The sequence below is a fragment of the Tachysurus fulvidraco genome, chromosome 13 (assembly GCF_022655615.1).
Source record: "Tachysurus fulvidraco isolate hzauxx_2018 chromosome 13, HZAU_PFXX_2.0, whole genome shotgun sequence".
Lineage (NCBI taxonomy): Eukaryota > Metazoa > Chordata > Actinopteri > Siluriformes > Bagridae > Tachysurus > Tachysurus fulvidraco.
Window position 1 is genome coordinate 2935242 of NC_062530.1, and position 13867 is coordinate 2949108.

At 37.3% G+C, this 13867-nt stretch overlaps 2 protein-coding genes across 3 annotated transcripts; both read right to left on the reverse strand.

Annotated features, from left to right (window-relative positions):
* Positions 1-1658: 1658 nt before the first annotated feature.
* On the reverse strand, positions 1659-6623 carry LOC113650808 (cytochrome b-245 light chain). The gene is made up of 6 exons (XM_027159350.2): positions 6464-6623; positions 5987-6056; positions 5307-5381; positions 4904-4987; positions 4684-4765; positions 1659-3000 (listed from the first exon to the last, which is right to left on the reverse strand). The coding sequence occupies exons 1-6, from the start codon at positions 6519-6521 to the stop codon at positions 2806-2808; spliced, it is 564 nt and encodes a 187-aa protein (XP_027015151.1). The 5' UTR covers positions 6522-6623; the 3' UTR covers positions 1659-2805.
* A 302-nt stretch (positions 6624-6925) lies between these two features.
* On the reverse strand, positions 6926-13454 carry mvda (mevalonate (diphospho) decarboxylase a). Of its 2 annotated transcripts, none has more exons than XM_027159345.2 (10): positions 13250-13454; positions 13091-13161; positions 11960-12074; positions 11721-11864; positions 10917-11116; positions 9894-9968; positions 9581-9799; positions 8659-8774; positions 8418-8526; positions 6926-7419 (listed from the first exon to the last, which is right to left on the reverse strand). In XM_027159345.2, exons 1-10 carry the CDS (start codon positions 13323-13325, stop codon positions 7339-7341), a joined length of 1206 nt encoding a protein of 401 aa, XP_027015146.2. In that variant the 5' UTR covers positions 13326-13454; the 3' UTR covers positions 6926-7338. The 2 variants fall into 2 exon arrangements, with proteins under 2 accessions (XP_027015146.2, XP_027015147.2); XM_027159346.2 differs by having other exon boundaries at positions 13275-13448.
* Between the last annotated feature and the right edge of the window lie 413 nt (positions 13455-13867).

Genomic DNA, 13867 nt, shown 5'->3' on the forward strand with positions numbered 1-13867 from the left:
AATAAATAAATACATAACATAACCTAATGTGGCCACCTAATCATTACATTATATTCTTTTTGAACATACAATTCCATATTCATAGTAAAGGCTTTGGCTTTAGGCTGTAGATGGAGATTTGTTTTAATTATCTAATACTATAGAGCATTAGTGAGATCAGGCGCTGATGTCAGGCGAGGAGGCCTGGGGTTCACTCTGTGTTCCAGTTCATTCCAAAGGTCTTAATTGCTGTTGGCATCAGGGCTCTGTGCAGGACGCTCGAGTTCTTCCACTCCAACCTTAACACACCCTGCTTGCATTGTGCTCACATTCATACTGGAACAGGTTTGAGTCTCAGTGAAAAGAAACTTGCTACAGGGCACAGACATAATTGTGTGCTTCCAAACATGGTGGCAGCAGTTTGGAGAAGAACTGCAAAGGTACGATAATAACCATACACTGTCCCTGGGAATAAAATGAGTCACCTTTTAATAAAACAGTCCTCTGTAGTAACACAGGGAAGTTAAAAACTAAAATCTCTGTAGGTTCCTATAGTTCATGTGACTAAAACCGCTTTTTTGGTCTCAAAATTATTATTACTAAATTAATCAAATCTTTCACTCATATTCATTGATTGGATGAATTAACCCAAGAATCTTTCATCCTAGATTTTGATTCATTCATAAGTATCGGCACCCATCCAATGTGAATAAACCTTCTATAACATGAACACATTACTTTTTTAAACACAACGTGCTTTTTCTACAGATTTTCCTGACTAAAAACAAAAGTTCTTTTTTATTATTATTATTTGTTATTATTATTATTATTATTATTATTATTATTATTATTATTATTATTATTATTATTATTATTATTATTATTTTTACAAATTACTAGCAATAGCATTATTAATTGAAGCCTTACCAGACAAAAAGAACTTACCCTGTTACTACAACATCTAATCTAATGGCTGTGATTGGAAATATTTGTAAAAGATCTTGAGCAGTTTTCCATGACAAAATAAAACAAAAAAAAACTTGTTAAGTTTGTGTGTGTCTTCAGGTCTTGAGGTAATCAGTTCCCCAGTTTCCACCAATATTTTCCTGTGTTAATTAGAATGATTTTGAGGTCAGGATTGGTAACAGTGTTTGATTTTATACTTATTATAATTACTATATATTTAATCATCAGGTAAAGTATTCAAATACCTGTGTGAATAACTTGTGAGTGTGAATAAGATAAAGAAAGATGGTTAGAGGAAGTGTGTGTGTGTGTGTGTGTGTGTGTGTGTGTGTGTGTGTGTGTGTGTGTGTGTGTGTGTTCTTTCTTCTGTCAATCAAGTAAAAGTTACGGATTATTTTACATCACTCCAAACAATAACCTCTTTACTTATACACGTTCCAGGAATGATGGAAACGTCACAGACAAGGAAGTTGGGTTTTTTTTTCCAATCAAGAAAGAAAGTCAGTGTTGCAAAAGCCAAACCCTTCTGGTGTTATTTTAAGGGCAGAGTTTCCTCTTTGTTAAAGATGTGATGTGAAACACATTTCATCACCACGCTCCATCGCTCTAACGTTGTTTCAGTCTGCATGTCGCTGTAAAAAGAGGAACCAAAAGATTTCCAAATTTTTTTTGCAATTTTGGTGAAATAAAACAAAAGAAAAAAGCAGAACAACTTAAAGTGTGGTAAACTTTTAATGAAGAATGTGATGTTTGCCACACACTTTGAATTTCTTACCAAAGATCGAGATAAACATAAAGCAGGAATTAAGTATTCATTTATTCCCTCATATGGTCATGTCTTATAAACGTCTAATAAACTCTCTATGCTGCCATCTTTTTTATTTTCAGTCATAAAAACCTAATGGTCTAATAAAAACTTATCACAGACAACATTATGAGCATTAAATATTTATTATCACTGAAACAAAGCTGTATGTAACAAAGAACAGAACAAAACATACAAAAAGATACTTGTTCTTCATCGACTGTATATTTTGCCTTCTTCCTCACGATTTCAGTCCTTCTGGTGATTTTGATGACTTCATACACACCTTCTGAATGAATGTGAAGGTGTGTAAATGTGCTAAAAATAATCATCCAGTTTAACATGAGTACAAGGGGGGTTTTCCACTGACCTGTAATACTTACAATGAAAAATACAATGTAAAACTGAATGCAAAAAAATTACTTCCTTGGTTTTGGGATAGAAAAAAAATCGACCAAGGTTTAACGATGACAAAAATGTTTAATGTTCTGTTATCTCTAAAGCAATTTTTAAAAGCTTCTGTAATTTATGTAAACTTTCCTTACTAATGTCTAATGTCAATGACTCAAAAAGAAGTTCACAAGGCATCAAAACCCGGAGCAGTTTACTCTGGCAAAAGGTATGAGACCAAAACCGAAACGAAAAAGTCAGGATTCTATACTGATGGTTAATGCTGTTACTTGGTGTGTTATAGAAGATCTGTAAAATCCTAACTTGCATTAAATGTCTTTCAACCGTACAACCGTACAAAGCTTTATGCAGAAATCTTCTCCATAGTGCAACAGAAGCCCAATAATCAGTTTGTGATCACCTTCTTGTAAAATATCTCACAAACATTCTAGTATAAAATACAGTAACTTTACAGGAAGACTGCGAGCTGAACCGAACTGGTCTCTTTAAACGTGAACAGAGTGATTCTGCAGTTAGTGGTGTGTGTGTGTGTGTGTGTGTGTGTGTGTGTGTGTGCACTCCTGTTTAGTTTGTACAGTTGCTACTCAGTCCTCTCTCAGCATGGCAGGTGAACTACCATCCTCACAATGGAGAGATTTGGCCATTCATTGTTCATCGGCAGTCACAGGTATGGGATTGGTATAAGCTGCAGCCTCGGGGTCGTCTGTTCTCTTCCTGCGCATCTCAGGAGGAGGGCGTGGCGGGGGGTTCTGAGGAGGCTGCTTGATGCTAGGAGCAACACGTTTGGTGGGTTCCGCCTTCGGCAAAATAGGTTCCCAGTGTTCGCCGTGAATGGCTGCCTGTGAACAGACAGTGAAGGGGGATTTATCACCTGAAAATAGGGTTGGATCAGTAGGTTATTTAATCAAAGCTTTGTGAGACCAAAGCCCTTTTTCTTCCAAGCTGCCGCTGCTGGGTCCTCGACCAAGACTTCCAAATTCAAATTCATATCTTACTTATAACATCTGCAACTATACACAACACAGAAACTTTTTCGACTGTTCGTGTCGTAAAAATAGAACGAAATTATACTAAGAATTGAATTACAATAAAAATAGAATTTAAATACACGGGTAGAAAAAAAACTTTAATGATTAAAGTGCAGAAACTTTAATGAATTTTTGTGCAATATATGAAATATATATAAAATATATGCCGTGCTAAATCTGTTTGAGGTAAAGAGTGTGTTAGGGACACGAGTTGTACACGTGGTTCTGACTGAAAAAACTCCTCTTTATTCCTTTTAACCCTTATCTTATCTTATCTTATCTTATCTTATCTTATCTTAGTTCTGCCAAATTCCTGAAGTATTCTTATCTTGAGTGTCTGTCATTTTGTTCTATTGTTATATTCATTTGTTGTCACAGGTTTCATTTAAGGTTTAATTTATTCTAAATCTGCCTCAGTGTCTTTCATCTATAATACACTATTAGAAAATATCAGCGTTAAGCAATACTCCGAGGTCCCTGAGGTCAGTTTTCACATACAGGAAATTTTAACTTCCTGTGTTAAGCATTTAATTAACAGTGAAATGAAAAACTGGAAATTTTATTTAAAAAAAAAAGAGAGAATCATGTGGTCTCTTATGAGTTTTACCATGTGACAATTTCAGGCAACGATAAAAAAAAACAAAAAACAGAGTTTCTATTAAAAACACAAGCAAAACATAAACAGTATGTCAAAATTGATTTGATATTTAATTTAAAAAAAGGACAGGTTGTTACTATTAGACAATGATAGTGAGACCGATGGAACGTTATAAAAGAAAAGTCAAAGTTAATGAAAGTTAACGAAACTAGATGAGGATATAAAATTACTTCCTTTCCACAAGGTTAGTGAACAGATTATGCAAATCTTTGATGATGATGAATAGTAGTAATAGTAGTATTGATGCAGCAGGTAGTAAGTGACTCTAAGCGTGTGTGTGTGTGTGTGTGTGTGTGTGTGTGTGTGTGTGTGTGTGTGTGTGCGCATGGTGATGGACTGACACCTGGGGTTGTGTGCTGAAATATATCTGGAATATTACACATGCTTACAGTGTAACCTGAACCGTTTTAAAGAAAGAAAAAAACACGTATACGTGATTGAACTGTTGAACTAATTTCCTGTTTTTTTCACCCCCTAAACTAGATGTTGTTGTTTAAGGAACTAACAGAAAAAAGTAGTGTAGGTGTCAGGTTTGAAAATGTGAGAATTGTTGGTCATTATTGGTTATTCTGTACTGTAGTACTTACTGTGAGACAAAATAACAGCACTTGAATTTGAAGTGTAAATGACGTGTGTGTGTGTGGGGGGGGGGGCAGATGATTGTGTTAATATGTAATTATCAAAATGTATGAGTCATTTCTTTATTCCAGTTTCCTTCTTTTACACAGGTGTATTATTACCTCTGTCTACTTCCTTTAAGGCACATAGACCTTTTATCAACAAGATTAAGGTGAGATTTAAAGTTCAATTAGCAGTCAAATAGAAAAGCGACTTACTGACAGATAGATGAGGGCGGCTATGCCGAGACACACACAGCCTAAAACTGTAGCGAGCATGAAACCTCCAGGGACACTGAGTCTAATGATAAAAACAATGAGGTGACAGTGTAAGCAGATGTAAATGACATTTAGAGGAAGTATAATGAAGACACACACATACACCTCTGTCTGTCTTTGGGGAGGTGAAAGAATGTAGTCAGTACAAGATTTTACTTACGCCACATGAAGTAACGCTCTAACGTAGTAATTTCTAGTCAGGGGCCCAAATGCCTTTACACACACAGTGAAGCAATACTGACCGCTATTGGGGGTAGAAGAGAAAAAACATGTCTAATGAACTTCCACTTCCAACTCCTCATGACACACAGCTATAGATTCTGAAAGTGTAATTAGTTTCTCTAATTGTTACACTTTGTCTTTTATTCATAAATAGAAAAGGCACAAACAAAAATGATAGAGCTAAAGAGTGGAAAGGGAAAAAAAAAAACGGTTCACACACGTGACCAATGAAGGAAAGAGGATTTTTAAATTCTTCCTTTTTTTTATATTGTGAAACTGTGGAAGATTTCTAAATGCAAACTTTTAACAAGTATCAGAAATACTTGAAGTGAAGCACTTACGTTCTCTCAACACTGGTTCCTTTGGCTCTTCTGCTCCGTGGATACTCCAGGACACACACAAACACACCCGCAGCTCTACACCTCCGGTTAAGGATACTAAACATTATACTCTCTAGTAAAAGATGAATTACTCCGTAATAACAGTGAAACTAATGAGAAAGGATGCACTGATCTCGATGCACTGACATAAAAGTGCACCACTGGAATTATTCCTTTTTAATATTAAAACGCATTATGAAATGCTTTTACAGAGTACTTTTTATTAAAATATTACTTCTGTTGATTGAAAACATTTTAATCATCTGGAAGTCATAGAATCTTTCTACACAATGGATTCTTTTTAATAAGTGATTTGAGCTTTTTCTTTTTCATTTCAGTTGCATCCAGAAACAATATGTAGACTATATTTATGTTTTTGACTTAATTAAACCCATTTGACTAGCTAATAAACTTTTGTGTGGAAAATGGGGTTATTTGATTATAGTGGTTTTGGAGGGTGGGGGGAGTCGACACTGTGAGTCGACAGTAAAAAGAGTCGTTCGAAAGAACCGATTCGAACACAAGTCTTCTTAAAACCAATCACTGCACAGCTGTGTACGTGCTGGTGTCTGTGCACACAGATGACTCGTTTATACAGAAAACAAAAGCTTCATATATTAAAGCATGAGTTTTAAGGATACATGCCATATGCAGCAAACTGCCAGTCTCTGAATTGACCTGCCACTCCTACGATGCCCCCGGTTAAGTAAACTGAAACAGGGAAGTTAGACAGATCAAAATTTATTACCTTCAGCACTTCCTCATAGATGTATAAGATAAGAGACATTAACCAGAAATACTGTTTTTTCCCACAAGCACTGATTTATCAGCACACACAGAGCAGCTCAGCTTCACACAGGTGACTTTACCTGAGACTTTAACTGTGACTTTACCTGTGACTTTAACTGAGACTTTAACTGAGACTTTTCCTGTGACTTTAACTGAGACTTTTCCTGTGACTTTTTATGTCCACTACATGTAAACTTTTCTCGGTTTCTACACACAGATAGACAGACTACATGTCTATGTTTACAGCACAACCCTAAACCCCATCATGCAGTAAACATGGCAGTTTGGTCTATACAGACTCACAACATGGTAAAGTTTAGTGTACTCACTGAGTCCAGCCGCCAGAGCTTGTTCATTAGCCCACATTGCCCACTCGATCTTCCCCATTGTCACCGAGGCTGTTTATAGAGCACAAGTCTGCCACTTCTTCCCTGTTCCTACACACCGTCACTGCGCAGATTCCACACGCTCCTCTACTGTTATTAAAGAACAAAGATGGGCGGGGCCTGAGCACACAAGCCACGCCCCGTCGTTACGTCACGTCCTCGGTTCTCGCCTTATTTCACGCCCTTTGACAGACAGATTTGATCTCTGTTATGTCTGAATGACAATTAATAACAGTCTTTATGAACAGTTACAGAAATCTTGGCACCGTTTAAAAAAAACATTTAAAGCACCCTTTACTATCTATCTAATCACCCTATCTATTATCATTCGAATTTAAAGACCTGGTCACACACACACTCACACATATACACACACTCACACATATACACACACACTCATACACATAGTATGCAATCAATACATTTATTTTCAAATACATTTTTTGAAAACTAGAAATACACACTTAAGAAATCTGCACAAAAATGAATGTAAACACATGTAAATAGACAATATAGCAAAAATTGTTCAGAAATTTTAATAATAGTAATAACAATAATTAATCTTTTTTTGTGTGTGTGTGTGTGTGTGGGGGGGGGGGCTTGGCACAGTGTTCGCCTCACACCTCAAGGGTTGGGGGTTCAATTCCCACCTCCGCCTTATGTGTGAGTAGTTTGCATGTTCTCCCTGTGACCCGAGGTAATTCGGATAAGCGGTAGAAAATGAACATACGAATGAATGAATCTTTTTTGTTTTAAATGTGTTAAATCTTTATTGAATTTTGTTCTCTGGGGAAGGTTGATATTCTGCATTGAGGTGTTTAGGGAGTTTTCTTGGGAAGTCCATCAGCACCTAACAGGTGAAGTGTTGGATCATCTACTGCACATGGACCAGGACCAACCTGGAGGAAAAAAATATAAACAATACAAATGACTCTTTAGCGTTCGATTTCTTGCACTTTATGTCCTGTGAGCTGTGACAAATATTCGGAACAGTACATTTATATAACACTGTAACAACAAATTTTACTTTCTCACCTATACATGAATTAACTAATCACCTGTATAATGTTTAGTGAAAATTCACCTGTCAGTCGCCTCCACACCTATTTTTTTTTTAACCTGGTCTGTCTTTAAACATGATCGAGTTGCCAGACATTTTATTTTACTTCCTATTGCTGAAATTAGAGTAGTGTTATAAACATGTGAGACGGCATGGAAAAACCCTTCAGATGGTGAAACTGATATTTTCTTCTCTATAGCTCTGAAAACCTATAGACTTTCCTGAAGGGAAATATGTTCCTCTTCCGCTTCTGATTTCAACCACAAAAGAGAAAAGTGAAAAAAACTTTTATTCCAATTTCAGTTTTAAAGACACAAGCTGACCGAGGGTCTAAAAATAACCATATATTAATATGCAACAAATAAAGATACAACATTTTATATGCTAATCAGTTATAAAGTTACGATGGGGAATCAGTTTGATCATCAGCATCATCATCCATCAACCTTCGCTGTTTGTTAACGTGCTTTAACTAATGGGTAACTAATGCTGGCTTAAATCAGCGTGTCCTTTTTCTGTTGGCTAAATTTCCTCTATAATTATCGGGTCTTATTTCTTTCTCTGTTTTGATGTTGACGGACAGATTAGTTTTGGGACAGTGTTAGGAAATCACAGGGTTTAGTCACCTCTATAATAGATACGGTTATATTAGATTGCTAATTGAAGAAAAAATATCACCAGGTTATTTGGCTGTTTGCCAGAAGTCAGCCACAGAAAGGTGCTGGATTAAAATATAAACCAAACTGCATTTATATGACGATCATTTATCATTCTGTGAGTTTTTATTGATGTATAAAGAAACGTGACTTTAATTTTATCAGAGTCAGAGTCACGTACCTTTGTGTTGATGATGTAGCTGATGCCTTTGGGCGTAGGTTCCATGCCGACGGCTCTTATCAGCTCGTCAGGCAGCGAGGCAGAAAGCACAGGAATTCCCTTTACAAACCTGCAGAGACAAAAAGATCATGCATTTATTTTGTTAAGCTTACAATGTCTTGGTTGAAAAAGGTTCAACTTTACTAGTTTAGTAACTAATGCAGATTTAACACGAGGCTGCTGATGAAAATAAAGCACTGACTCTCCACCGTTAGATTCCGGAGGAAAGAAATGACGGACAGCCTGAACAAATTCTGCCACATGGTCCTGCAGGAGGTAGATGACTGCATTAGGGCCTGCATCGAAAGTATACGCCACCTGAAGGATTTAAGAAAAGAAAACAACAGTACGTTTGTTTTTACACCTTTACACTACAGGTGAAATGGAGAGACTCCTGAAACCGGTTAAAGTTCTTAGCCAAAAAAAAAACAACAAACGAGATTCTCACGACAATCTAATTTTTGAAATTCTTTCCTCACACGTTACACACATCAGGTGTCGTACGGGAGAAAAACCATTATAACAAAAAAAATAAAGTCTCTCTCTTCTCATAGGTGATGGTTTGTTTCGAAGCAATTATTTAATTCCATTCATAAGAAAGCTGCAAAAATGTTCAACAAGCATATATAGCCGTTTCGTTTATTTGCGGCTTTACCTTAAAGCTTTATTATTTGATTGTACTTTATAAAACGCTTTTAAATCTCTTCTTGTTATACTGATTAGCAGACAATACATATAAATTATTATAATTAATTCAAAACAGATCAAAACTGAGAAGTGCATCAACTATTTCTGACAATAAGATATTGAAATTAAATAGTTGTGGTTAAATAGCTTCATTTCTGACTGAAAATATCATAGAAATTCTGAATCTTGGGAGATAAACTGATTCCAGTGCAACGAAAAGCTCTTATTAAAAGAAAATATATAAAAAAAATTCCAAGGGTGCCAATAATTTTGGAGCTGAAACAGTTTCTGTACAAAAGGCAGAGTCGGATCACTATGAATTTTACTTGCACGGACATCCTCCATGATTCAGAAAAGTAAACCCCAAGATGCTCTGATAATTAATGTCAGCTGTCTGTTGGATTTAATTATATAATGAAGGATCGGGTGAGACTCACTCTGGTCTCTGTGTAATGCTGATTGTAGCGATGCACCAGGTTAATAACTCTGCGGGAAATGTCGTTGAGGTAGAATATGGGTGGGAAAGTGTCCAGGCAGGTGGCGTGAAACTGGTTGCTGTCTTTCATGGTGAGTTCGGCGAATGTCGCAAAGTCTCGTTCCTGAACCGCCCTGATCATGTCGTCCATCCGAGCCGGGACCACGCGGTCCGCACGGTGCTGCGTTACACAGGGGGACAATTTCACAAGATCTCAGATTCTATTGCTATACAGGAGTTGATCTTAATAATAACACTGTGTTTGGCGTCTCTACCTTCAACAGTGCGCTGGTCTGCACGCTGGTCTGCATGCCTGAGGTGCTTCCGACAGGCTTCCGTTCTGCGCTGACCTGCGACGATAAAGTCACTTCATTAGAAACAAGATTCAAGCTTCAAAGGTAAGATGATTTATTGAGAATGCAGATACTCATTCTCAATTACAGAAAAAAAAAACGGTTTTATTCATTTAAATAGAACAATTAAAACAAATCAATAAATTAAAATAAATAAATCATGAAACTTCATACAAAATAAAAACTTCATACAAAATTTCTTTCATTTATAAATAAATAAGTAAATAAGTATACTTCTTGTTATATATACACTATATATAATATACTGCACCTACTATATCATGTATCGTATAAGGTATCATAAAATATTTTATTTAACGAGCATATATATATATATATATATATATCTGTAATGAGTCTGTCTGTGTTTTCCTTGTTTCTGTCTGCTGTCATTCCCTGCTGTTAATTGTTGGCCCCGCCCACTTATTTATTACCATGGACACTAATTGTACTCAATCTTTCCTCCAGTTGTGTTGTCTTTGTCTCTGATTGTCTCTGCCACCTATATAATTCTCTGTTTGTTCACTTCCCTGGTGCTAGTCGTTTCAATGTTCCTGTTTCCTGTCAGCTCTGTGTTCGGTCTTGTTTTGCCTGCCTGTCTGTGTATCTGTTTTCTTGTTTTTTGTCATTAAATCTCTTTACTGCATTTGGATCCTCATTCGCCTTTGCCTCACCGTGACAATATCAGAGCTGATGTAGCCATGTTAAAATAAGTCTCTTTTTTCAATTCTGAATTCCAGTCACATAACCTCCTTCGGAATGTTCTAGAAATATAACGTGTGATTGAGGATATGATGTGTGCAAAGTATTTAATAATTTAACAATTCAACAACAGTACGGCTTTCAAAAGAGACAGGTGGAGTCGATGCAGCGTTTATTCCTAAAGATACAGACAACAGGAAGCTGGATGAAAGACCTGAACGGAAGGATCCAGGGGCGACTCACCACCAGGACGAGAACCCGGAGCTCCGGCCAGTGCGTCTCCGGTGCTACCTGCTCGGCCACGCTGTCTTTCCCGTCCTGTCTTTCTCCCATCTTCCACTGCACAAAGCCCCCGTAGATGCTCCTGCAGGCGCTGCCGGAACCCTGACGAGCCACCACAGACAGCTCAGCGTCCACACCCAGCAAACGGGACAGCGAGTACACTGAGACACACACAGGTGCACTAAAGACGTGTTATAAAGACATAAACATGTAATAACTACGACAGAATCAGATTTGATCAGCAGATAAAAGATACAGTTATGTGGAATCAGACTTGCTCACATTGGCACGAAAATTATAATTAAGCAGTAATAAAAACATAAAAACAATAAAACACCAGTTACTTCTACAAGACAGAGGACAACCACATGACTACACACATCTTCACATCCACACTACAGGTGAACCAGGGCTCATGTTATGTGACCAGAACGATATACAATATCGATACTGTGATAAATTATAATATCACAATACATTTTACTGACATATCACAACGTACCATGATCATTTTTTAATATTTTATAAAAACAAGAAATTCTAAATTCTAAAACTGTAATCAAAGCATACTTCGGTAAAGTATAAAGTACATAATTAGTGGCTCTGTGTGCTCAGTGTGTTCATAAAGTTCTTTTACATAATGTTTAAAGACATTTCGAAGTCATATGTAACCTCTTTTAACCCTCTTTGTTATGATAGTCACATGAAATGAGTGTGTTCCTGCTGTGCTGATGAAGAAGATGATGACGATGATAATAAACTCACCCAGGCATGCATATCCAGCTGCAGAGGATGCCAGGCCTGCCGCTGTTGGGAAGTTATTCACAGAGCAGATATGCACCCGGTGAGAAAGCGTGATCTCAGCATTAGGGTCTTCATCATTCCGTCTTTTCCGCGCTAACCTTCGGACTGATTTAGGACAATAAGGTGAGAAATAGTACAGGAAAACATCAGAGTTTGTCAAGGCTGTGTGTATTTCGTATGCAGGTTGAACAATAACGTACTCTCACAAAGACACGACTGTAATCTCGGCTGGTTGATGTCTTCTTCTTTCCCGTTCAGCCAGATGCGGTCCTCCTGAAAGTTTCTGCTGCATGCAACTGTGGTGGTCGTTTTAAGCTGGAAAAATCACCAGTGTGAAGGTAAGAATAGCATCAGTATGTTTCATTTACATAGATTTTAGCTCCCTACTTATGCTGCATTTAGGAGATTAGCAAACAATAATATGGGGATGTGGTAGCTCAGTGGTTAAGGTGTTGTAAGTCACTCTGGATAAGGGTGTCTGCTAAATGCCGTAAATGTAAATGTAAATGTAATACACGAGTTGCCAGATGGTAAGTTATTAAAAATAAGTCTACACTTTAAGGACGCTTTGTGTGTCTTGCAAGTGCAAGAAGAAGAAGCACATCGTTTGTTAGCTTTAAAATAACAGCAAGTTCACCAGGCTACACATCACATGTTGTCTACGGTGCAAAATCCCGAGTTCCAGCTATAAATACATTTTTATTAGCCATATGAATGAAACTTCATTATTCGTTTTCAGTAATATGTTTTATGATAGAACTGAAGTCTATCTGGGAAACCTGGGCATGAGTTCAGGATTACGTCCTGGGTTGTGCTCCAGGGAAATGAGTGCAATTTTTTCCAATTACAATGTTATTACAGAGGCATGGTGGTGTACGAGGTCGTGTTTTGCCTCACAGCTTCAGGATCCCCAGGAAAATCCAGAGCTGATCAGTCTACTATCAGGGTTCATATGGGAATAAGATTACGAATGTGTGTCCAGCTACGGACTGACATCCCATCCGACGCGTGTTCCCGTTACACTCTCAGGAACCTTCTCCAGACCAGGATACACCACTTGATGCTTGACTCAATCATGAAAACTTCTAAGTCCCAGAATCCACCAATCACATTCGCCCATTTAGTCACATGACTTGAGTTTAATCATGCAGGTATAATAACCTGATAATGAGCTATACAGAATAATCAGGTTCATTCAAAGCGTACAAACAATTAGACTCTTAAAGTGTAAAGAATTGAGAACAAAAAGCAGTTTTATGTTTGTTTTTGTACATTTTTTTTATGTTTGGTGTGTAAATGTCTCCTTGGTCACCTTTTAATGCCTTTCTTACCTGGTCCTGATGCAGAGTTACACTGAGTGAGGAGTTAATGGGCAGAATGAGCTCTTCATCACGTTTACCCCCTGTGTATAAAATCATCATCACTTCAGCACAACTTTCACAAAGTGACTCTTTATATAAATACAGCACAAAAACATAACACACACTTACAGTACTTAATGACAGCAATGTTTACCGGCGCCGTGCATGTGATCATCGACACCTTTTCGCTGCTCGTCTTCGCCATGTTTATTATTTATTATTTTTATTCTTATTGTATTAAATTTACACCAACCTCAGCAGACACCTACGAGCAACAACTACTACACATTCTCATATGTAGGACGCCATGACACCACACCGCGAGTGTGATTGGTCAGAATGCAGACACGGGCGTCAGCTCTCCGCCAATCCAATCCTTCTCTCCAGAAAACAGCCAATAGCAGAGGTCAGACCATCCTCGCGCGAAAGGAAGGTAACCTAACCACGCCCTCTTTAACCAACCGCTTAGCCATTCAGTGTCTAATTCCAAACGGCTACTTACAAAACACGGAGTGGACTCATTAGGGTGCACAGGGAATGGATTTAAGAGCCTTTTTAGTGCACACATATAAGGAGAATGGAATTTGAAATTCAGCTCCTTTGCAAAGACATGAATGAAACAGTTGGTAATTAGTTAAATAAATAAACTAGTTAATTTACTGAATTTAATGATGAACATAATGTTTGTGTTAAATTTGTTAATATACATTTTAGAAATTAAAAAAATAAAAAACACCCCATCAAGAT

What these genes read in the sequence shown, in the direction of transcription:
- LOC113650808 (XM_027159350.2), bottom strand. Translation starts at nt 6,521, where the DNA reads ATGGGGAAGATCGAGTGGGCAATGTGGGCTAATGAACAAGCTCTGGCG. An exon ending in AGCTCTGGCGGCTGGACTCA is followed by an intron (nt 6,057 to 6,463) that starts GTGAGTACACTA and finishes TCCCTGTTTCAG; the next exon opens with TTTACTTAACCGGGGGCATC. An exon ending in AGAGCGTTACTTCATGTGGC is followed by an intron (nt 4,766 to 4,903) that starts GTAAGTAAAATC and finishes TTTTATCATTAG; the next exon opens with ACTCAGTGTCCCTGGAGGTT.
- mvda (XM_027159345.2), bottom strand. Translation starts at nt 13,325, where the DNA reads ATGGCGAAGACGAGCAGCGAAAAGGTGTCGATGATCACATGCACGGCG. An exon ending in AGACCAGCGCACTGTTGAAG is followed by an intron (nt 9,800 to 9,893) that starts GTAGAGACGCCA and finishes TGTGTAACGCAG; the next exon opens with CACCGTGCGGACCGCGTGGT. An exon ending in AGCATTACACAGAGACCAGA is followed by an intron (nt 8,775 to 9,580) that starts GTGAGTCTCACC and finishes TAAATCCTTCAG; the next exon opens with GTGGCGTATACTTTCGATGC.